Source organism: Phocoena sinus, chromosome 15, assembly GCF_008692025.1.
Source record: "Phocoena sinus isolate mPhoSin1 chromosome 15, mPhoSin1.pri, whole genome shotgun sequence".
NCBI classification, from domain to species: domain Eukaryota; kingdom Metazoa; phylum Chordata; class Mammalia; order Artiodactyla; family Phocoenidae; genus Phocoena; species Phocoena sinus.
Window position 1 is genome coordinate 32626861 of NC_045777.1, and position 23216 is coordinate 32650076.

A 23216-nucleotide genomic window follows, 5' to 3' on the forward strand; every position below is an offset into this window, starting at 1 on the left:
TTCTATTTTCTCTCTTTGGGCTTCTTATCAGGTGTATCCATTCAATTGTTTGTCCTTCACCCTTTGTTTTCTTTATGCTCTTTTCTAGATTTCTTTGGCTTTTGCTTGTATACTTTCTATAAGTGTTTGATTTTTATATACATATCTTTAATTTTTCTGAACTCACACTTGTTTTCCAATAGTTTCTTTTTCATAGCAGCTCATTCTTGTTTTATGATGGTAACATTTTCTCAGAAACTCTTAAGCAGTTTTTTCTTTGTTTTTAATGCTTTTCTCCTTCTTTAATTATTGCCATTTCATCCTCAAATATCTGATGAGGAATGAGAAATTATTTGGAGTAGGTAGGATAAGTTTCCTTTGCTATTTTTTAGGTAGGAGCTTTTCTTTAAAAAGCCTCATCCCTAGATAGAGGGTAGGGTTTTGACGACTAGATTTTGCTTTATGAATGTGTTTTTGAATTTGGCTTGGGCTCCTCAAATGCCAGAATGAGGAGGCTTATGCTGGAGCTCTGATATCCTCTCTCAGCACCTTAGTTCCCCTCATAGAGTAGATGGCTCTGTTTCCTTAAAACAGTGCTCTGGTTTTTGCCAGGTGGGGAAGCCTGATGGCTTTCCTGGGATGCCCTCCTTCTTCTTCTACCCACCTATGCCCCCACCTTCCAAATAATTTCTGAACAGCTATTTGTGACTTGTCTTTCAGTTGATTATCCTGTTTTGTTTCAGCCATCTGCTCCCACTCGCCATTCCTGCCACCTCCAACTTAAAAGCCTCTCTAGGGCTGAGAACATTGGCTCCCACTTCTCTTGTACCTTGTAAATTTTTCCTGTGTGTATTCTGGAATTCATTTTATTTTATCCATCAGTACTTTCCCATTTGCTGTTTTATAAAATTTCATTAATATCTCTTATTTGATGATGGCACCTCTGCATGCCCCAAAACTTCTCTTCACTCTTTTAGTGACTGTTGTTTTGGTGGACACTTTAGAGGGAAGGTAGGCAAATGCATGTGGCCATTATGCCATCTTTAATTGGAAATTGCTGAAGTAGTTTTAAATATACCATTGAACCTTTTCTTTTTTTTTTAAACTAACTGCCCTTTATCTAGCTCAGCATCATGTGGACCCTGAATAGTTACTATGTTGACCAAATAACCCAAAGTCAGTACATGTACTGACTGAAAATTGTTTAACTTTTTAGAATCCAGGAGTCGATGTCTGATGATCAGCGAGAAGCAGGTCGGATTCCACGAACAATAGAATGTGAGCTTGTTCACGATCTTGTGGATAGCTGTGTCCCAGGAGACACAGTGACTATCACTGGAGTTGTCAAAGTCTCGAATGCTGACGAAGGTGTGGTATAACTTTCCTCAATTCAATTGTCCCTCAGTAGTTTGTCAGCATTCATCTTTTCCCTTTTTAAGATACTTCTGAATTTCCATTAATTTAAAGGACTTGATTCTTATATAGGTGAAACTTTTCCTCTAAAATAAAAGTTTATTTATAGCTCACCATGCCTTTCTTTTACAGTCTACTTGAATCTTTGTAGGGAAAATGAAAATACCAATTATTGTATATCATACTTTGAAATTTACAGGTTCTCGAAATAAGAATGACAAATGCATGTTCCTTTTGTACATTGAAGCAAATTCTGTTAGCAATAGCAAAGGACAGAAAACTAAGGCTTCTGAGGATGGGTATAAGCATGGAACATTGATGGAGTTCTCACTTAAGGACCTTTATGCCATCCAGGAGATTCAATCTGAAGAAAACCTGTTTAAACTCATTGTCAAGTATGTATGAGGTTATCTCAAGTTTTACTTTATCATGTGCATGTTGGGGGTGCTCTTGGCTACCAGTAACTGAAAACTAGTCAAAATGTTTGCAAATTACAATTCATTAGACATCTTTAGACCTGTGCAGCCAAGTCATTGAAAGAAGGAGACTAAAGGGTGAACTGCGTACATAATATTTAAAGAAGGGATAAAATTTCATTTTTTCAGTTCAATTCAAAGAATCAGAATAAATAAGGCCATATATGAATATATGAAGTATTATGTTGAATATAAAGAAGTATTTTACATTTGTTAATTGTATAAATAGGAACAAACAAAAAGGACAGAGTGGAAGAGATATAATCCAGCTAATCACCCATCTTTGTACAGCCCATAAGCTGAGTGGTTTTTACATTTTTTCATAGCTGAAAAAAATTAAAAGAATATTTCATGACACACAAAGCTACATGAAGTTCAAATTTTGCTATCCATAAGTAAACTTTTATTGGAACACAGCCACACTTGTTCATTTACATAGTATCTGACTGCTTTTGAGCTACAGGGGCAGAGTTGAGTAGATGCAATAGAGAATGGCTCACAGATATTTATGTGTTTGTACCTTTACAGATAAGTTTGCTGATCTCTAGTTGAAACAATAAGGAAAATTTACTATATTACACAATCTGGTTACTCAACTGAAGAGTCATGGGACAGTGAATTACAAAGTCATTTCAACTACTTGTATGTAGGGGGTTGTTTGTTTACTTTTAAAAAGCAAGAAATAGATTCACATCGAAGTCACTTACTATTGATAAGTATTTCATAATATTTTTTTATTTCCGTGTTATTGCCCTGCAGTAGAGAAGAAGCAGTGTAGAGGCATTTTTGCTTTAGTGATTACGAGCCTTTTCTGGAAGATAAACCTGAGTTAGAATCTTGCTTCAGCCACTTCCAATGTGATCTGGGGCATGTTAATTTCTCCTTCATTTTTATCTTCTTAAAGTAGAAATAATAATACCTGCCTCAGAATGTTGTTCTGAAGATTAAATGAGATTTCATTATGTACTTAACATAGTTAACACAATGTGCTGTTATTTTGAAATATTTTGACAAATTTTTGGATAACTTTGAAGAAATAGGAGAAAATGTGAGAGACCGAATAGTAGCTGTACCAAACAGAGGTAAAGAACTGAGGTTTTGAAGTGCATTGTATTAGAAAAATTGATCTTGTCACGCTTTTCTCTTCACCTAGGCTTTGGGCTCTAGGAGAATTTAACAGTTTTTCTTTCTGCCTTTAATATGTTAATTAGAAAGCTGGGAAAAGTATAGAGTTCCTCAGGAGTTCTTTGTCCTTAAACCCTTAGAGATGTCCTTTGAATAGATGGCCATCCAAACCCACCCTGGGAGAGAGGGTGCTCTGAGCTAGGGTGGCGATGTGATCTGGTGATAAATGTTGGGGTGATGAGTGGTCTGTAGCAGGTGGCCAAGGAACACCCTGGTTGAGGACCAAAACACCTCTTTGATTGGTACCTCTTACCAGTTATAAATAAAAATGAACATTTGAGTGGTCCTTCTTCTGTCATACTTAAGGAAGATAAGTTAGTATGAAAAACCTGGGTTTTCTTCCTACAGTTTGCTTTTACCTTTTAGTTCTAAGTTTGTGATTCCAACATCAAAACTTGAATTTTTCATGGTCCTCCATTTGTGAATCTTGCAGGGGTTGGCAAACTAGGCAGGCTGCTTGTTTTGGTAAATAAAGTTTTTATTAGAGCACAGCCCCACCCATTTATTTACAAATTGTTGGCTTTGACAAAAGTTGGGTAGTTGTGACCCAGACAGTAAAACTGAAACTATTTACTTTCTGGCCCTTTAGGAAAAATGTTGTCAACCCTTGCTAGATTAACAAATTGAGGCCTATGAAAAGAGAATGGAGAAGACAATAGAAGGCTGTTTTAGTTTAGGTTCCTTCAGAAGCAATGATTTGCATAAATGTAGTTTCTTTGGGAGGTGATCCCCAGAAATACTGGGAGGAGAATGAGGAAGTGAGACAGAGAAGGGAGGGCAGTTAGTGTATGGTACCTTAATGGAGGCTTAATAAAGGCTAATCCTTCTGAGGCCTCTGGGACACTTGACTATAGAGCTAGCCTCAGTATTTTTCCATCTAAGGGCCTAGATTTGGGGCTGCTCCTGAGAATATTAGACACCCGAGCACTTCTGGCCTGCCCAGTCTGCCTGCTGATGGTGCTTCTGCAGCCACAGAAAGCCCTTTGGCAGACAGGTGCAGGTGCTTGGTAAGAGGCCAGCAGTGATCATGCAGGAGCATGCTGAACAATGATTGCCAAGGGGAAGTGGCAGGGCACCAACTTCTGTGTTGACATGTATTAACAGGGATAATGATTCACAATTAACTGATTATATCTCTTCCTCCCTGTCCTTTTTGTTCCTGTTTATATAATTGATAAATGGGAACTACTTCTTTATATTCAACATAATACTTTATATATTCATATATGGCCTTATTTATTCTGATTCTTTGAACTGAAAAAATGAAATTTTATCCCTTTATTATGTACTCAGTTCACCCTTTAGTCTCCTTCATTCAGTGACTTGGCTGCACAGGTCTAAAGATGTCTATTCATGTAAAATAGAATGTAATTTGGTATCCTAAAGCCTAAAGTAGAAGACCATGATTATGATCTTTTTTTTTTTTTTTTTTGTGGCGCTCCATGTGGCATGAGGGATCTTAGTTACCTGACCAGGGATAGAACCCTTGCCCCCTGCATTGGAAGCGCGGAGTCTTAACCACTGGACCGCTAGGGAGGTCCCTATGATGCATTTTAAAGGCTAGTAATATAAATGCTTTACAAGTATCCTGCCTCCCTTACACAGGCACACTTTTTAAAACATTCGTCCCTTTATAGATTCACCAAGAATTTTGATAAATTTACTGTTAGAATAAAATTTCTTGAGTTGTTTGAGGAGATGTAAATTTTTATGTTTTACTATTTTCTTTTGATGCTAAATAAAGCAAGTTAAGCAAATTGTAAAGTAGATCTTCTGGTGTATCACTGAAATGTAAGTTAGAATTTATAAGTCATATTCTGTTTTTCAGCTCGCTTTGCCCTGTCATTTTTGGTCATGAAGTAAGTATTTTACTTCCTCTTTGCTCAAAAATACATAAATTTGGCAAAAATAGTATATAGCGATATCACAAATAATAGTCATTTCTGTTGGACAGTTACTCATATTTTATTTATTTATTTAAAGCAATTAAGTTTAGTATTTTTTTAAATTAATTTATTTTCTGTGTCTCTGTTGGGTCTTCATTGATGTGCATGGGCTTTTCTCCGGTTGCGGCAAGCAGAGGCTACTCTTCGTTGCCATGCGTGGGCTTCTCATTGCGGTGGCTTCTCCTGTTGCAGAGTGTGGGCTCTAGGTGCGCGGACTTCAGTAGTTGTGGCGTGTGGGCTCAGTAGTTGTTGCTTGCAGGCTCTGGAATGCAGGCTCAGTAGTTGTGGCGCACACGCTTAGTTGCTCCGTAGCATGTGGGATCTTCCTGGACCAGGGGTCAAACCTGTGTCCCCTGCATTGGCAGGTGGATTCTTAACCACTGCGCCACCAAGGAGGTCCCTCATATTTTAATATGAATCATTATTCTCCATAAATGGATGATATGAAAGATAAACTACAGTCCCTTGTAAGACAGAGCTGCTTACCAATTAGAGTCAATAGGAATGATCTTTTTTTAAAGTGACTCTGGACACTGTAAATGTTAAAGCAGAAATTAACAAAGATTTCTCAGTTTTGTGGAATGGATTCAATGCCTGGCAAGGTAGGTCTTCACTCAGTGACTTTTAAGATACCTGGTTTTATATGCTTTCTAATTTAGGCTTTTTATTGTTTTTGTTTTTGTTTTGCGGTACGCGGGCCTCTCACCATTGTGGCCTCTCCCGTTGCGGAGCACAGGCTCCGGACGCGCAGGCTCAGCGGCCATGGCTCATGGGCCCAGCCGCTCTGCGGCATGTGGGACCTTCCTGGACCGGGACACGAACCCATGTCCCCTGCATCAGCAGGCGGTCTCTCAACCACTGCGCCACCAGGGAAGCCCTAAGCTTTTTAATCATTTACATTAAAGAAGTTTATATTTTTAGACTTACTTTTCTTAGGAAAAGAAAAAAAAACAAAGTTCAATCATGCTTTAAAAAAAAAGAATCCACACACAAATGTAAACATCGGAGGAGCACTCCTTTTGCTAGTCATCTTTATGTTTTTCTCACTTGTTTTTTCTCTCTCTTCTTTCACATCTGAGCTTGTTAAAGCAGGTTTGGCGTTAGCACTCTTTGGAGGAAGCCAGAAATATGCAGATGACAAAAACAGAATTCCAATTCGAGGAGACCCACATGTCCTTGTTGTTGGAGACCCAGGCTTGGGAAAGAGTCAGATGCTACAGGTAGGAAATCAGACATTTAGTATTTGACCTTTTGCTTATAAAATGCATGACTAATTCACAAGTGAATTTTCTTAAAACATACAGTGTTTGTGTTCCAGAGGGTATTATTTGTCAGGTAGTGTGAGTGAGTTGGGGTTTGTGTGAATAATATATAACTTGTATCTGGCCATCCTTTCAAATTGAGCCAGTCTCCTGTCACTCAGGCTGCACAAGCATGCTGCTCTGTTAAGATGTCAACTGTTGTGAAATATTAACCATTTCCCTAACCCCCTTTTTTGTATCCAGCGTTGCTTTGCTAGTCTTTGTTGTTGTGACCTCACCTATGAAAAGAATAGTTCAAGAAAGTAAAGCAGGGTAACCCGTTATCTCTTCATACAGCTACATAAACACTGTATTGGGCTTTAAGAATAGTCTGATAAAGGTAAGAGATCTGTCCTATCCATCTCCACTGCTTCTTTCTGAGTCTAAAACAAGGAAACTTCTATGACCAACCAGTCTGTTGTTGGTCCCCAAGATGATTTTGGCTGTGCCAATCAGAGCCTGGTAGTTCTCCCCTCCAGGGCTTATGCTGGCCCTAGAAAATGCAGCTGGTTGGAGTGCTTCTGGTTTCCTTGGAGTGACACCTGGTAAGCCAGCAATGCATATCACTATCACCTTTGGAGATTTTCGAAAATACCGTGGCCGTCCCCGATATTAAGAATTAAGAATCTCCGGGTTAGGGTCCTAGCATCTGCATGTTTATAAACACAGGTGATTCTGAAGTGCAGCCAGGATTGAAAACTCTTGATCTCATTGTATTATAAACCTACTGTCCTTCATGTCAGAGTCATTATTTATTCCCTATGGCTGAGTGTTAAATCAGTTATCATTTTAATTCCTAATCTGATATTTATTTAATCCTGTGTTTCCTAGTTTTGTTCATTTTGGCCAATTGGGTCAACTTTTTTTTTTTAATTCTGTTCCGAACACATGCTATAAGCCTGACAACTGAGGCATAGAGTACCCAGTTATAGCTGAAACAGAGTTGATAGTAAAAATGAAAACAGTATATACTTAGGTAGAATATGCATGTAAAAGTGCATGTGAGGATCTGAATTGCATGTAAGTCTGCTAGCCCCACTAAGCCAAGGTTTTTAAAAATTAGGCTAACACTAACAGTTATGAGTTGTTTATATTTTTAAATTATGTTTTCCTTTGACCATTAGCAAGCCATCATACTCTCAAACTAACAACTAAGGAATTACAAGTAACAAAAATAATGATAGCTACCATTTATTTAGCTAGGCACCAAAGCATCACTTGGGTTGTATGCTACGCAAGTCCATAGCGCACTATTGACATAGATAGCAGTGTAAGTGCTGTCTCCTAAGGTTGTGGGGTGCACAGCTATGTACAGCAGCCTTGCACGGGGCATGTATTGTATGCCAGGTACCAGGTTAAGTGCCTTGCATATACGATCTCATTTATTCCTCAAGGCAGTATGTGATAAAATATAAGGAAGCTGAGGCTCCGAGAGGTTCAAGAGCAGCACCACCAGTAGATGCATGGTAGAGCCAGGATTTAAACAGGTCTGTCTGACTCCAGAGATCCATACTTTTAGCTGTTGTGTCATTTAACTACCTTTCTGTCGTGCCGTATCTTATTTACTCAGAAGGTGAGCACTGTTGAGCCATTTTATTACCTGATGTTTAAAGAAGCATTGGAGTCTCTGAAACTAAACTTAGTACTTACATTTTTGCTACTTGAACTTGAAAATGAAGCATAAAATGGAATTGTGTAGAGTATTCACATGACCACAGACTTCAGAATCAGGCTGCCTGGGTTTGATTGAATCCTGACGTCACACCTTCATAGCTGTGTAAGTTACTCTCTTCAGACCTTAGTTTCTACATCAGTAATAGGAGTGTTACCTTCGTCTTACTGTGGTGGTGAAGATTGTACAGTAAAGCTCTTAGAAGAATACCTGGCATATAGCTAATATTTGTGAGCAACTACTATAGCTATTATTTCCCTTTTACTTTGGTTGATTCTCTTAAACTCTTTGTTTCATTAGGCAGTGTGCAGTGTTGCTCCACGTGGCGTGTATGTTTGTGGTAATACCACAACCACCTCTGGTTTGACTGTAACTCTTTCAAAAGATAGTTCCTCTGGAGATTTTGCTTTGGAAGCTGGTGCCCTGGTGCTTGGTGATCAAGGTAAGAGGCCAAAGCAAATAATAATTTTGGGGCTTTTTTTTTTTAAGCCCTTTCCTTTTCAATTAATTTCTTTACAGTCTGTTCCAAGAGTCATTTGGACAGCACCGTCCCAACCAGTGAGTTGAGAATGAGTGCCAGAAAAACTAGAAATACACATCTCATCATTTTGTTTGTTTGTTTTTTTTAGGATATGATGGATAGTTTATAAGAAATCTAGTTGGAAGGCTCAGCAGGAAGAGATCGCCAGTTGGCCTTTGCTACCTAAATTTCTCTTTGTGATGCTTTAACCCTATTGGGAAAACATATTCCTGTGCATGTATCAGGCAGTGCCCAGGTTCCAGTCCAGCTGAGGTCATTCATTCCTTCCAGTTTGCCAGTGACATCACATTTCTAAATCTAGTACCTGTCAGCCATGTTTGACACAGCTGATCACTGCTGCCTCAGTGAATACTGTATCTCCTTGGTTTCAAGGACACTGCACTCTTCTGGTTTTCCTCTTACTTTTATTCACTGTTCAGTCTCAGTCTTTACTTGTTCTTCGTCTCCCCAACGTTTTAACTGGTTGGCTCCTCAGGATAACTTAGTTTTTGTACTATTTTCTTCTCAGTCCGTACTTACCTTCTTGATGATCTTATCTAGTTTCATAGCTCTTTACCTACATATATCCTGAAATTTTCCAAATTTATGTTTCCTCCCCCTTGAACTCCAGGCACATATTTCCCCTTGCCTATGCAGTATCTCTACAGCTTTCTCAAACTTAGCGTGTCCAAAACCAAAATCTTGATCTTCCCTTTCAACCTATTCTTCTTACAGTGTTTCCCATCTTAGTAAATGACACTTCCATCCTTTTATTTGCTCATATCAGAAAACGTGAAGACATTCTTGACTTTTTCTCATACCTCACATCCAGTCTGTCAGCAGATCTTGTTGGCTCTACCTTCCAGATATAACCAGTATCCAACCACCTCTCCACTGCTGCTACCCCAATCCAAGACGCCATCATCTCTCACATGGATTATTACTGTGATCTCCTAGTTGGCATACCTGTGACCACCTTTGCCCTTCCTATTGTTTTTAATAAGGCAGAGCAATCCCATTAAAACTTAGATCACATTATTCTTCTATTCAAAACCCTCCAGTGCCTTCCCATCTCACACAGTGAAAGCCCAAGTTTGATAGTGGCCCAGGCACCCTTTAATCACCTCTTTTGCCTCATTACCTGCTACTTTCCTCTTGTTTCCTCTTCCCCAGCTACACTGGCCCCCTTGCTATACCTTGAATACGATCAGCACTCCAGGCACATCACATTCCTGCATCGCAGCCTTTGTACTTTGGAACCTTCTTACCCCAGATAGATAGTCTGCAAGGCTTATTTCCTTTCCTCCTTCAAATTTTTGTTCAGAAGTCCTGACCCCAGTGAGGCCTTCCCTTAACACCACATTTTACACTGTAACCACCCCCACCACCACCACCACCAGCAGACCTGTTCTCCTACCCTACTCTACCTTTCTTTCCAGAGCATTTCTTACCTTCTAATATACCATATGGTCTACTTTTTTAATTGTCTTCCTCCCAACACTGAATAGAATGTAACCTTCACAAGGACAGAGAATATTGTCTTCGCAGTGCTATATCCCGCATGCCTAGAACATAGTATTGATATATAAAAAGCATTCAGTAAATATTTGATGAATGCATAAATTCAACAAACATATATCTGGTTATTATATAGCTCATTAGAAACCTAGCTTATTTTTGCTAGGTTACCAGGTGAAGAAAATAATAAATAGGAAGAGGTTACTCATTATTAAGCTGTCAGACTTTCCATTAAATAGAAGTTGAAGGTGATATAGGATTTAGCTGTGCAGATAGCTAATGTGATTTAAGATGCACAGTGTTAAAAGTCCATGGCCGGGTCTTCCCTGGTGGCGCAGTGGTTAAGAATCCGCCTGCCAATGCAGGGGACACGGCTTCGAGCCCTGGTCCAGGAAGATCCCACATGCCGTGGAGCAACTAAGCCCGTGCACCACAACTACTGAGCCTGTGCTCTAGAGCCTGCGAGCCACAACTACTGAAGCCTGTGCTCCTAGAGCCTGTGCTCTGCAACAAGAGAAGCCACTGCAATGAGAAGCCCGTGAACTGCAACGAAGAGTAGCCCTCGCTTGCTGCAACCAGAGAAAAGCCTGCATGCAGCAATGAAGACCCAACGCAGCCAAAAATAATAAAATAAATAAAGTAAAAAAAAAAAAAAAAAAGCCAATGGCCTTCTCTTTCAAATCTATGTAGATGAGCCAAGCACTATGATGGTAAAAATATCACTGTTAAAATACAAAAGAATATTAGCCGAGACCAGATTCTAGAAACAAATAGAATCCTACTAAAAAATAGGATCCTACTAAAATCTTTACAGAAGACTTTCAGGGGAGAAAACGAGAAATAGAGCTGTTTTATAATATTTCCCTTCTTCAATATCTAATGAAATGACCAAAAAGTTGTTTGAAAAAAAAGCAACAAGATATACCAATTGTAGCCAAACAAGAAAAAGAGTAAAATTTTCACAGCTTAAACTTTATGCTTTAAAACCAGGGGTTGGCAAAGTTTAGTCCACAAGTCAACCCACCCTTCAGCCTATCTTAGTGTAGTCCACAAGCTATTTTAAAGGATTGTAAAGGACAAACAAAAACCCAAGAATACGTGACAGACTATATGTGGCCCACAAAACATAAAAAATTTCATCTGCCCGTTTATAGGAAAAGTTTGCCAGCTCCTGCGTTAAACTTTGAAAAGTGGCAAAGAGGTAGCCTGACTTTGTTCCTACCCTGTCCACACCTCTGAGGAACTGTACTAGTAATCTTGAGAATTTCCAATAATACCATCAATTCCAGAGAGTCCTGGACCTACTGATCATAAAGTAGATATAGAGACATTTAACCATAGCAAAGCCCTCAGGACATGACCACCAAATTGCTCATGGTATGGGGAGAAGCAGAGGAAAAATATTACAAGGTAATGTTAGAGGGCCTCCAGAAACCTGTGGTTTAGACGTAATACACCTGGCACATAAAATGTTTTATCGGGCTTCCCTGGTGGCGCAGTGGTTGAGAGTCCGCCTGCCGATGCAGGGGACACGGGTTCGTGCCCTGGTCCGGGAGGATTCCACATGCCGCGGAGCCTGCGCGTCCGGAGCCTGTGCTCCGCAACGGGAGAGGCCACAACAGTGACAGGCCCGCGTACCGCAAAAAAAAAAAAAAAAAAAGTTTTATCTAGAATGGACCTAGGTACGATCATACTAAGTGACGTAAGTCAGACAGAGAAGGAGACTTATCATATGATCACTTATAGGTAGAATCTAAAAACTGATACTCCTTACTGCCGCTCCTCCCCGTTCAGTGGTGGGTCTTCATATGGTGTTTAAAGAGGTTAAGTGTACAGTTAACTCTACAGTTGTACAGTCAACACCTGGCATTGCTGAGAACTGCACTCTAGACAGATTCTGACTTTAGAGGCTTTGTGTGCCTTCCCAAATCATGCTGTCCACTGTTCCCAAAGGACCCAGCTCAAATAGCACCTTTTTCTTGAAACCTTTCCAGATTCTCCTTCCTCTTTTAACTCCACCCCACCCCCAGAAAATTCATATGATTATGCGTATATATTATAGTTGTTAAAATATGCTATCTTAAATGTGTATATATATCTTAGCTGTTCAAATTTAAGCCTTTAAGCTTTTTGAGGGTCACTCTCATATCTTCATTTTTGTAACCCTCACCACATGGTGACTTGCCCAAGGAAAATGCTAAATGGCTAAATATTATATAACAGTTAAATAAGATAAATATTTTATTTGCTATAAAACAAGCACAAAGTTTGTACTGTATGACATTTTATAATCTTAACTTTTGGAAACTAATGGAAATATGAATTATTGTGGAATAATTTCTATCTTGTCAGGTTTGAAACTTGACGAAAGGAATATATTTTGTCTGAATTATTTTACTGTGGTTGTAGGTATCTGTGGAATAGATGAATTTGATAAGATGGGGAATCAACATCAAGCCTTGTTAGAAGCCATGGAACAGCAATGTATTAGTCTCGCTAAGGCTGGCGTAGTTTGCAGCCTTCCTGCAAGAACTTCCATTATTGCTGCTGCCAATCCAGTAGGAGGACACTACAATAAAGCCAAAACAGTTTCTGAGAATTTAAAGTAAGCCTCTTCAAATATTTATACTTCAATATATTGAATGCCTATAGATATGAAGAAGATAACTGAGGACATAAATGGAGAGTTCACAGAAGTTGCAAGTTTCCAATAAATGGACAAAAATGTATTAGAACACTGCACGTTAAAACAGTGAAGTGCTGGGACCTCCCTGGCAGTCCAATGGTTAAGACTCCACGCTCCCAATGCAGGGGGCACGGGTTCGATCCCTTATCAGGGAACTAAGATCCTGCATGCCACATGGCAAGCCCAAAATAAAATAAAAGAATAAAACAATGAAGTGCTATTGACATCTACCAGATTGGCAGATACTTTAAGTATTAATCATTATTGGCAATGGGGTGGCGAAATGGGTTCTCACATACATAGTTTAGCATTTTGAAGGACAGCTTGACATGTTTATCACTATTTTAAATATATTCTGTTTGTTCCAGCCAATTCTTTTAGTAATTATACTCACAGAAATAGGCACAAGAGTGCACAAAGATATGTTGACAGGGTGGGTCTTACGGCATTGTTTATCACGCCAAAGATTGGAAATAACTTGAAGTGCCCCCATCGGTAGGGAAGTGCTTGAACTAGATAATAAGACTGTACTGTGGAAAGTAGCAATTAGGAGAATGAAGGTAGCTTTGTATGTACTGTGATAGGGGAACATGTCTGTGCTTTATGGTTAAGTGACAGGAGCACATTACACACTTATCTGTATATGTGCGTCCCACTTTTTTCCAAAACCAATGTTTATATCTGGGTGTGTGTATGCTTTCTCTTGTTCTGTACAAGTTGGACAAAATGTATGGAGAGGGGAAAATAGCCTCAAGTGATGCATAAGTGAGAAAAAGACAAAAAGATGCCTCATGTAAAAAATTGGAACTTTAAATTCTAGTGGGAAACAAAAAGCTAATTTTCTAATATTTAATAATAAATACTCTTATTGTAGGAATGGTACATAGTAAAAAACACAATTGTACTTTTAGATCCTGGGTATTTCTGTACTACCACCAAAAAAGCCGTCTGTTAGTGTTTCTTAATAAAATGACCAAGTCCTGTAATTGGAAAGATCAGAAAGATCTTATTGAACAAGGATCCAGGGAACTTGGATTCTGTTTTTTAGTGGTACCACTAGGATGTTGGTCCAATTCTTTAACCTCTCTGGATTTCAGTTTGTTGGTCTCAAATAAAGGAGTTATCTGGTTGGTAAATTTAGAAATGACTAAGCAAAACATAGCACTTTTACTATAATGATTAATAGACATAAGTGCCCCTTTAAGAAAAAGTGGTATTTTTGCTTCTAAATGGGCATAGGTACTTTGAGAGACTCAGTGTTTTGGTGAGACAGGAAATATAAAAGATTAAGAACTACTCATCCAGATAACCTTCGATGTATCATGTAGCATTCTAGCTTACAAGTTCAATGGTCCTAAATCATAGGGAGTGATATAGAACATAGAGAAGAATTTAGTGGTTTAGCTGGTGTGAGAAAAGACTGCGTCCTCAACATACCGATGTAGGTACATATAAGGCTGTGCACATGTGACCTGGTGTGTCTCTGGAGTTGGTGGGTATATTGAATCCAGAAGCTATTGCTTGTTTCTTTAACCTAAAACTTCATTTTTTTTTTTTAAGTTCTACCTGGAACTTGATTAGTAAGCAAGTGAGTAAACAATTTTCTAGGTTTTCTGTTTGTTTTAATTCCGATCACTGTTTCTTCTTTCTTTCACACCTTTAGAATGGGGAGTGCCCTACTATCCAGATTTGATTTAGTCTTTATCCTGTTAGACACCCCAAATGAGGATCATGATCATTTACTCTCTGAACATGTGATTGCAATAAGGGCTGGAAAGCAGAGAGCTGTTAGCAGTGCCACAGTAGCTCGTATGAATAGTCAAGATTCAAATACTTCTATACTTGAAGTGGTTTCTGATAAACCACTATCAGAAAGACTAAAGGTATGCTTCTTCTTAATCATTCAGTTCAGTTTTGTTTGAATGTCAGAGTTCAGTGTGTTGCTGTTGTAGAGCAAGTAGTATGTAAACTTTCATAGCAAATACCTTTTATATTATAATACTAGAGTTTATAAGTTCAGTTGAAATAATCTGAGTCAACTAGACTGAGAGCTAGAACTACAGTGTTTGGCTTATTTGGTCTATTTATCTAAACAAGTTATTTTAGCAGAAAGATTTTATTTGCTACTTATCTTTGTAATCTTGGGCCTTTTTATCATTCTTTAGGTGGTTCCTGGAGAAACAATAGATCCAATTCCCCACCAGCTATTGAGAAAGTACATTGGTTATGCTCGGCAGTATGTCTCTCCAAGGCTATCCACAGAAGCTACTCAAATTCTTCAGGGTTTTTACCTTGAGCTCCGCAAACAGAGCCAGCGGTTAAATAGCTCACCAATCACTACTAGGCAGCTGGAATCTTTGATTCGTCTAACAGAGGTTCGTTGATTTTAAGTTCACATTCTTTTGGCTTAAAAAGGGAGTAGAGGGTAATAAGATTTCTCTCAATTTTCTGTGTAATGATTTGCTTTTCTTCCTACTGAGAGACATTAGAAATGGGTGGATACATTTTTTTTAAAAGCGTTGTCATATACTTAACAATCAAAGTTTAACCACTTTTTTCGAAGCAGGACCAGTTACTTATGCAATGGGTTTTTTTTTTCCTTTAATGACACTTAGGAGACTCTTGAAGTTTGAAGATTGCTTAGGTTAACTAAGGATTTGGGGATTCAAAAGTGAGCATATGGGAACATGGAATGTGTCAAATATCTTAGAAGTATTTGATTTTATATACAACAGGTCTGTAAGTGCCTGTTTTTCTTTTTTTTTTTTTTTTAAGTGCCTGTTTTTCTAACGGCAGTAACATCTATTCACAATTATGGAATGCTAAGAGAACTCTGGCAGTTAAAATTAGCTGGATCAGAGTTTGAGCTTTTTTGCTCCTAGAATCTGAGTAACTCATCTTTGTTGTTTTAACAAATTAGTTAGGCATGATTTCCTGAAAGTTCAAGGCAAGTCTATTTCATAATCAGATCTTCTAGAATGAGCATTCAGAAAGATGTTCAAAAAATTTTTATCTACTAAAATCTATTTTAGTAGATAACAATAGATTTTAAAATGAGTGATAATTTTCATACTCAAGCTTTCAGATAATTTTTTAAAATTGTGACTTTTCATACTACAGCCCCTCTTCCCAAAAAAGTTTTGTGTAAAATGAATAAATGAAATAAACTTAGACATACTATACCTGCTCAATCAATGTTAAATATATTTATCTTTTGTTATCTGAAGATGGTTGTTTTCTTTCAAAGGCACGAGCAAGGTTGGAATTGAGAGAGGAAGCAACCAAAGAAGATGCTGAGGACATAGTTGAAATTATGAAATATAGGTAAGATTACATTTTAAATGCTGTTTTAAGTGAAATGCCAGTCATCTTTCCATCTCAAATTATATATTTAACTGGGACAAGCAATATTATTTTTATTTAGCCCATTTGATCACTTATTTTCCTCAGAACAAATTGTACTTTACTGGTTTAAAATATTCCCGTGGAAATAATCTTTACATTTAAAAAAAGGGTTTTTTTGAATGGGTAATACATTCACATAGTTCTAAAATCAATTCAAAAACATACTTTGAGAAGGCTTGCCTCCATCCTGTTTACCATCCACCCTTGCTCTTTACCAGGACACCCATTACTTTCTTGTAAATAGCATATAACTTACTCTGTTCTGTACCTTTGTTTTTCAATTGAGATATAATTAACATATACCATTATTAGTTTCAGGTGTACAACATAATGATATTATATATATATGTGATATACGTATATCAAAATGATCACCACAGTAAGTCTAGGTAACGTTCATCACTGCACAGTTACAGTTTATTTTCTTGTGATGACAACTTTAAAGATCTCCTCTCTGGAGACTTCCCTGGTAGTCCAGTGGTTAAGACATCTGCCAGTGCAGGGGGCGCAGGTTCCATTCCTGGTCAGGGAACTAAGATCCCACATGTTGTGTGGTGTGGCTAAAAAAAAAAAAAAGAATTGACAGCTTATAATTTTTTATTGCTGGCCCCAGAGTAACTAACTGCCTCATAATGAACAAAATTATTAACAATTAATGACTACCAATGCTTTCGACCAATTCCTAACATATTACCCTCTATATCTTAATATCTTACTGGTTTAGCATCACACAGCACTTGAACCATCAATTTTCTCTTTTACGTGACTCACTACTAGGGTTCGAGGGGTCTTGTAGGTGAAAATTTTACCAGGCTGGCTTCATTGTGCTGGAGACCCTCCAGTTGATCATTTATAAGCAAACAGATAGGAATTACTAGACTTTCTCATACAACATGCTGCCAGGGCTCAGTGTACCAGCATATGAAGTAAAGGAATGGCCACAAAAACCAGCTGCCTGCCTGACTTCTAGTAGGCCTAACTTCCTGGGAGACGAGACCAATAAGAAACTGAGAGTCCTAATAGAGATCCTTTTTTCACTAGGAAAGTAAGTCACTGAACCCAACCAAAATTCTAGAAATCTTGGATTCTAAAATTTTTTCCTAATTGAAAACAAGCACCAACAACAGGGACTTCTTGTTTAATGACAAGAAGCTGCCTCTTTGCTCACAATCTTGAGTATGTGTATCTTTCTCTTTCTGTGCATCGTACCCTTAAGTGCTTCACCTTTGGGAGTGGAGCCAAGATTGCCGCTCCTGGTTTTCTTTTCTTTTTAATGCTCTCTCGCCCTTTCTTTGGGTTTTCTGGTGCCTGGCTCTACTGAAGAGTGTCATGTGCTTCTACTTCATAGACTGTTGGCAGTCAAGCAAATCAAGGGTCAGACTACCCCAGCCACTCTCCTTCACCTGTAGCATTTGGTTTTTGAGGCTTTACCCTTTGTCACTCTCCCAAGGCCTCAGACCCCAAACTTTGCCTCAAGCAGCCAATCTGGTGTTTCTCTACAGTAAATCCACAGGTCTGTGGACAACATGGATTAGTTCTCATATCTGAGCATTATACTTAAGCAAGGTATATTATGTTCTAATTGCCTTTTCAATAAAAATACTACAGTGCTCATTTATGAATAGTTATGCATGTCTGAATACTCATGTCAGACAGTATTTACATGTGCTTTTCCTTGTGGAACTTGTATTTGTTTCTACTTCTCAAAGTTGCCTTGCTGGTAAAACTGAATTAGCATCAGGCTGTTAGTTTTCTTCAGGGCTCCTGAAAAAAGAGTTCTCATTATTAAGTGTAAATAGCACCCACATGAGATTTCCAGTTTGTTTCCCTGAATTGCTTGAGTGTTTATTAACTTTTATAAAAATTTTCAGGGAAAAAAGAGGCTAGTTTGATTCCAAATGATTGGAGTTACCTGGCATTATTTCCATGGTAGAGATCAAGACCCAGTTAAACACGTTGAGACTAGATCGTGAATTATCGGCTTTGTGATACTTAACATGCTTTCTGTTCTCAGTCTAAACTCTGAGAGAAGGGACCTTATCTGTCGCATTTACCATGTACTCCCAGGGCCCAGACTGATGCCTAGCACACAGTAGGCCCTCAGTAAATGTACTGCATTAATGGTAAGGTTGATCTTAGTAATCATTTTTCATTCATTAAATCTTCCATTTGAGAGTTTCTTTTGTTTTTGTTTTGTTTTTTGGCTGCACTGTGTGGCATGTGGGATCTTAGTTCCCTGACCAGGGATGGAACATGTGCCGCCTGCAGTGGAAGCATAGAGTCTTAACCCCTAGACCACCAGGGAAGTCCCCATTTCAGAGTTTCTGTCTCCTCAACTTTTGAATGTTTGCCCTTAACGTGGTTTGGAACCTGTAAAATTACATTTTAACTGGGAAGCAGAAGCCTAAATAAGAAAAATCTAAACTGTGACAATACATCACAATTATTAGAGCACATAGCTATAAAAACCACATATTTATAGGCAACAGTTCACATAAGCTTTCTCTTAAAATTGGAAATAAACTAGGAAGCAGAAGAGAACAGAGCCACCTTCAAAGGTTAAGAGATCATTGTGAGAGTTTTTTCTATTTGAGGAAAGTAACTCATATTTTACATACTCTTCTTCAAATCACAGATATGCCACTCATTAGCTGTGTAACTTTGGCAAGTCACTTAACCTTCCAAGGCTTTGTTTCTTCATCTATAAAATGGGAATAAGAATAGTCCCTAAGTCATAGGGTTGCTGGAAGGACTAAGTAGAATAGCACATGGTAAATAAATATAATTAAGGTAAATATTAGCTATTATAATTAATATAGTAGCCTAAAGCATTTGTGATAACTGTTTTATGAGAAATAAGTATATGGTAAATTATATGGTAAAGTAGTTAATCATAAATAAGATTATACTATATATCTAGGGGAAACACACATTCATCAAATTGTTTTATCAATTATTACAATCTTGGATGACTCATATTCCTATTTGTACAGTTCATTCTCTTTCATGTGGGCTCCTATCTATTCAGGGAACAAAATGAAGCTGTGTTTTTAGTAACCCTTTAAACTCATTCCTGTGAGCTCCTTAAAGGCAGGGATTGCACCTATTTTGTTCACCACGATAAGCCTACTGCCTCGGAAGTGACCAATAGTATATTTGACTAATTAATTCCTGATTAAATAACATCTTTGCCTATTAGCCTGGCTGTGAGACTACATATGTCTCATTTATAGGCAGAGAATTCAGGCAGGGAATCAGCAACAGGGCTGGCTAATTGTATGTCTAACCAGTACTTTCAGACTTCTGACTAAAATTTACTGTCAAGTACATATTTCTTTCCTTGATGATACTGTGAAAATAGGAGGAAAGCAGCAGAGAGCTGGAGTAATAGGCATATCCTTTAATATCTATCACTACTGCAACTCAGCAGAACCTTTCTAGTTCATTATCCAGAGTATTTTTCAACACCTTTTATTTGCCAGATGCTGCACTAGGAGCTGGAACACATCTTTACCAAGTGAAGCCTAAATTTAGTATGTTTAGAATTTCTTTTTTCATGAATCAAAAAGAATGTTCCAGGGCTTCCCTGGTGGCGCAGTGGTTGAGAGTCCTCCTGCCGATGCAGGGGACATGGGTTTGTGCCCCGGTCCGGGAGTATCCCACATGCCGCAGAGCGGCTGGGCCCGTGAGCCATGGCCGCTGAGCCTGCGCGTCCGGAGCCTGTGCTCCACAACTGGAGAAGCCACAACAGTGAGAGGCCCGCGTACCGCAAAAAAAAAAAAAAAGAATGTTCCAGGTATTTATATTGTAGCCTATCAACTTTGTATTTTTATGCATTTCTCTTTGCAAATATAGGGAGTTTCTTAAAAGTGGTAACTGTCCAAAATATTTTTATCCCCAAACTGTTAATACATAGTGAATTACACAGTGGCCACTCAATAAATACACATGTTTAAATCTCTGTTACGTGAGCCTCAGGGCTACTTCCACAATTTTTTTTTTTGTTTGTTTTTGCGGTACGCGGGCCTCTCACTGTTGTGGCCTCTCCCGTTGTGGGGCACAGGCTCTGGACGCGCAGGCTCAGCGGCCATGGCCCGTTGTGGGGCACAGGCTCTGGACGCGCAGGCTCAGCGGCCATGGCTCATGGGCCCAGCCACTCTGCGGCATGTGGGATCTTCCCGGATTGGGGCACGAACCCGTGACCCTTGCATCGGCAGGCGAACTCTCAACCACTGCGCCACCAGGGAAGCCCCATAATTTTCTTCTTATAACCTGGAGGCCTGGGACAAAAATTTCTTTAGCTGTGCCACACTGGGTAACTTTGTTTTTCTTCCTTCCCATAAGCATGTTAGGAACTTACTCTGATGAATTTGGGAACCTAGATTTTGAACGATCCCAGCATGGTTCTGGAATGAGCAACAGGTCAACAGCAAAAAGATTTATTTCCGCTCTCAACAACATTGCTGAAAGAACTTACAATAATTTATTTCAATTTCATCAACTTCGGCAGATTGCCAAAGAGCTAAACATTCAGGTATGATAAACCAAATAATTAGTAAATCTTTTTATAATAATTTCAGGAGGCCTTTATTAATATAGTAGAATATTTAAATATCAAATGATTTGGATTAAAAGAACAGAATAGGTGTCTTTGGAGTACTTAAAAATACAGGCTTGTTTTCTTTAAGATATAAAATTAGCTGCTTAGAGCTTCAGAAAAACAGTTTTTATCTAAAATTCATACCTACTAAAGAGTTTTCAACGTCTTGATAGGGGAAAACATCATAGCAAGACTCAGTTTCCATGTTTTCCTGGCAATCCCTGTGGGCAAGTCATCATCCTTATAAATTGTTGAACCTCAGTTTTCTCATTTGTTAAATGGACATGATTCCACCTGCTTTACCTACTTAAAAGTTTTAGTGAAAATAGGTGTAATAGCACTTTAAACATGTAAAACAGTTTATACAGAAAATTGCTCACTCAATTTCAAAAGTTAGTCTAATTTTTGTTTTGAAGCTAAGCTAAAACAAATATAAAAGATTTTCTGCAAACTGGAGTTATTTATTTTTAAATGTACAGCCTGTAATCCTTTTTTTTTTTTTTAAGAAGATGTTGGGGGGCTTCCCTGGTGGTGCAGTGGTTGAGGGTCCGCCTGCCGATGCAGGGGACACAGATTCGTGCCCCGGTCCAGGAAGATCCCACATGCTGCGGAGCGGCTGGGCCCATGAGCCATGGCCGCTGAGCCTGCGCGTCTGGAGCCTGTGCTCCGCAACAGGAGAGGCCACAACAGTGAGAGGCCCACGTACCACCAAAAAAAAAAAAAAAAAAAAAAGGAAGATGTTGGGGGTAGGAGTTTATTAATTAATTAATTTATTTTTGCTGTGTTGGGTCTTCGTTTCTGTGCGAGGGCTTTCCCTAGTTGTGGCAAGCCGGGGCCACTCTTCATCGCGGTGCGCGGGCCTCTCACTATCGCGGCCTCCATTGTTGCGGAGCACAGGCTCCAGATGCGCAGGCTCAGTAGTTGTGGCTCACGGGCCTAGTTGCTCTGCAACATGTGGGATCCTCCCAGATCAGGGCTCAAACCCGTGTCCCCTGCATTAGCAGGCAGATTCTTAACCACTGCACCACTAGGGAAGCCCCACTGGAGTTATTTTTGACTAGCTAGGCATTATAGAATCCAAGGTTTATATGTAGGCAGTTTTTTCTGTAAGAAGTACAAATAATTTTATTTGCATAAGAAACTTGACAATTGTATATTACTGTTTGAGAGATTCATTTTAAAAATCATATTTTTGTATATTACTTAATGAGCTAATAACTCTTTTGATACTTTCTTCCAGGTAGCTGATTTCGAAAGTTTTATTGGATCACTAAATGACCAAGGTTACCTCTTGAAAAAAGGCCCAAAGGTTTACCAGCTTCAAACTATGTAAAAGAGCTACCAAGCCAGGCCCTCCTGGGTTTATTATGAAGAATATGCACCAAAAAAAAAAAAAGTGTTATCTGAAAAATGACATCCCAAAAGTAATGTAATAGGAAAAGAGTGTTGAGCTAATTTAAGAAGTGATAAAGTCATGTGTTAATTTTTTACTTCTCCAAAAGGCTAAAAATAAATTGTTTATATTTTATCTAAATGATGTAATTAGAAATTATTTATAGTTTTATTTTTGACCTGTCTTTCATTCTTATAAATATTTCATAGTCTTGCATATCACATGTGCATCTGGGTAAGCATTTACAAAGTTACATTTAAATGTTTAAATAGTTCTGACACACAAAATTGAATATCTTTTAGAAATAAATTGAAACCAACTTTCAATTCCCAAAAAATTTGGAAATTTTTTTTTTTTTTTCCTGCAGTACGCGGGCCTCTCACTGTTGTGGCCTCTCCCGTTGCGGAGCACAGGCTCCGGACGCACAGGCTAAGCGGCCATGGCTTACGGGCCCAGCCGCTCCGCGGCATATGGGATCTTCCCAGACCAGGGCACAAACTCGTGTCCTTTGCATCGACAGGTGGACTCTCAACCACTGCGGCACCAGGGAAGCCCATAATTTGGAAATTTTTATATTGACTTTTTTTTGACTTTGGTTTATAACATTATATAAGTCTCATGTATACAATATTACAATTAGACTTCTGTATATACTACTGCAAGCTCACCAAAAGTCTAGTTTCCATCCATATATTGACATACTAAGCTTAACATCTTAGCTACTGAAAAAAATTTTAAATAAATAGCTGTGCGAGGCTAATATTTTTTTCAAAGTATATTTTATTTATTTATTTATATATATATTTTTTTTAGTTGTTTTTTTTTTAGCCATGCTGTGCATCTTGCGGGATCTTAGTTACCCTACCAGGGATCAAACTCATGCCCCCTGCAGTGGAAGCGTGGAGTCTTAACCACTGACCACTGGACTGCCAGGGATGTCTGTTGTACAAGACTAATATTAAAACCTAGCAGCATCTGTTCCACTCTTCCACATGCCCTATTTTTCTGTTCAGTCTCAACTGTTCTCGCATTTACCTCCATTTTTCTAAAGGACACGCTAGTAATGCTAATTCTTTTCTTTTTTAATTGAAGTATAGCTGTTTTACAATATTGTGTTAATTT

At 38.6% G+C, this 23216-nt stretch overlaps 1 protein-coding gene across 2 annotated transcripts in view; it reads left to right on the forward strand.

Moving 5' to 3' along the window:
- MCM8 (minichromosome maintenance 8 homologous recombination repair factor) overlaps nt 1-22229 on the forward strand; it is a 48639-nt gene extending 26410 nt beyond the window's left edge. For both annotated transcript variants that reach the window (XM_032606798.1, XM_032606797.1), the window contains exons 9-19: nt 1196-1347; nt 1592-1787; nt 4882-4912; nt 6079-6219; nt 8273-8414; nt 12420-12615; nt 14360-14579; nt 14862-15071; nt 15944-16020; nt 20446-20635; nt 21942-22229. In XM_032606798.1, coding sequence (XP_032462689.1) covers nt 1196-1347; nt 1592-1787; nt 4882-4912; nt 6079-6219; nt 8273-8414; nt 12420-12615; nt 14360-14579; nt 14862-15071; nt 15944-16020; nt 20446-20635; nt 21942-22034 — 1648 coding nt within the window. In that variant the 3' untranslated portion in view covers nt 22035-22229. The remainder of the gene's footprint in view (nt 1-1195; nt 1348-1591; nt 1788-4881; nt 4913-6078; nt 6220-8272; nt 8415-12419; nt 12616-14359; nt 14580-14861; nt 15072-15943; nt 16021-20445; nt 20636-21941) is intronic.
- The last annotated feature ends 987 nt before the right edge of the window (nt 22230-23216 follow it).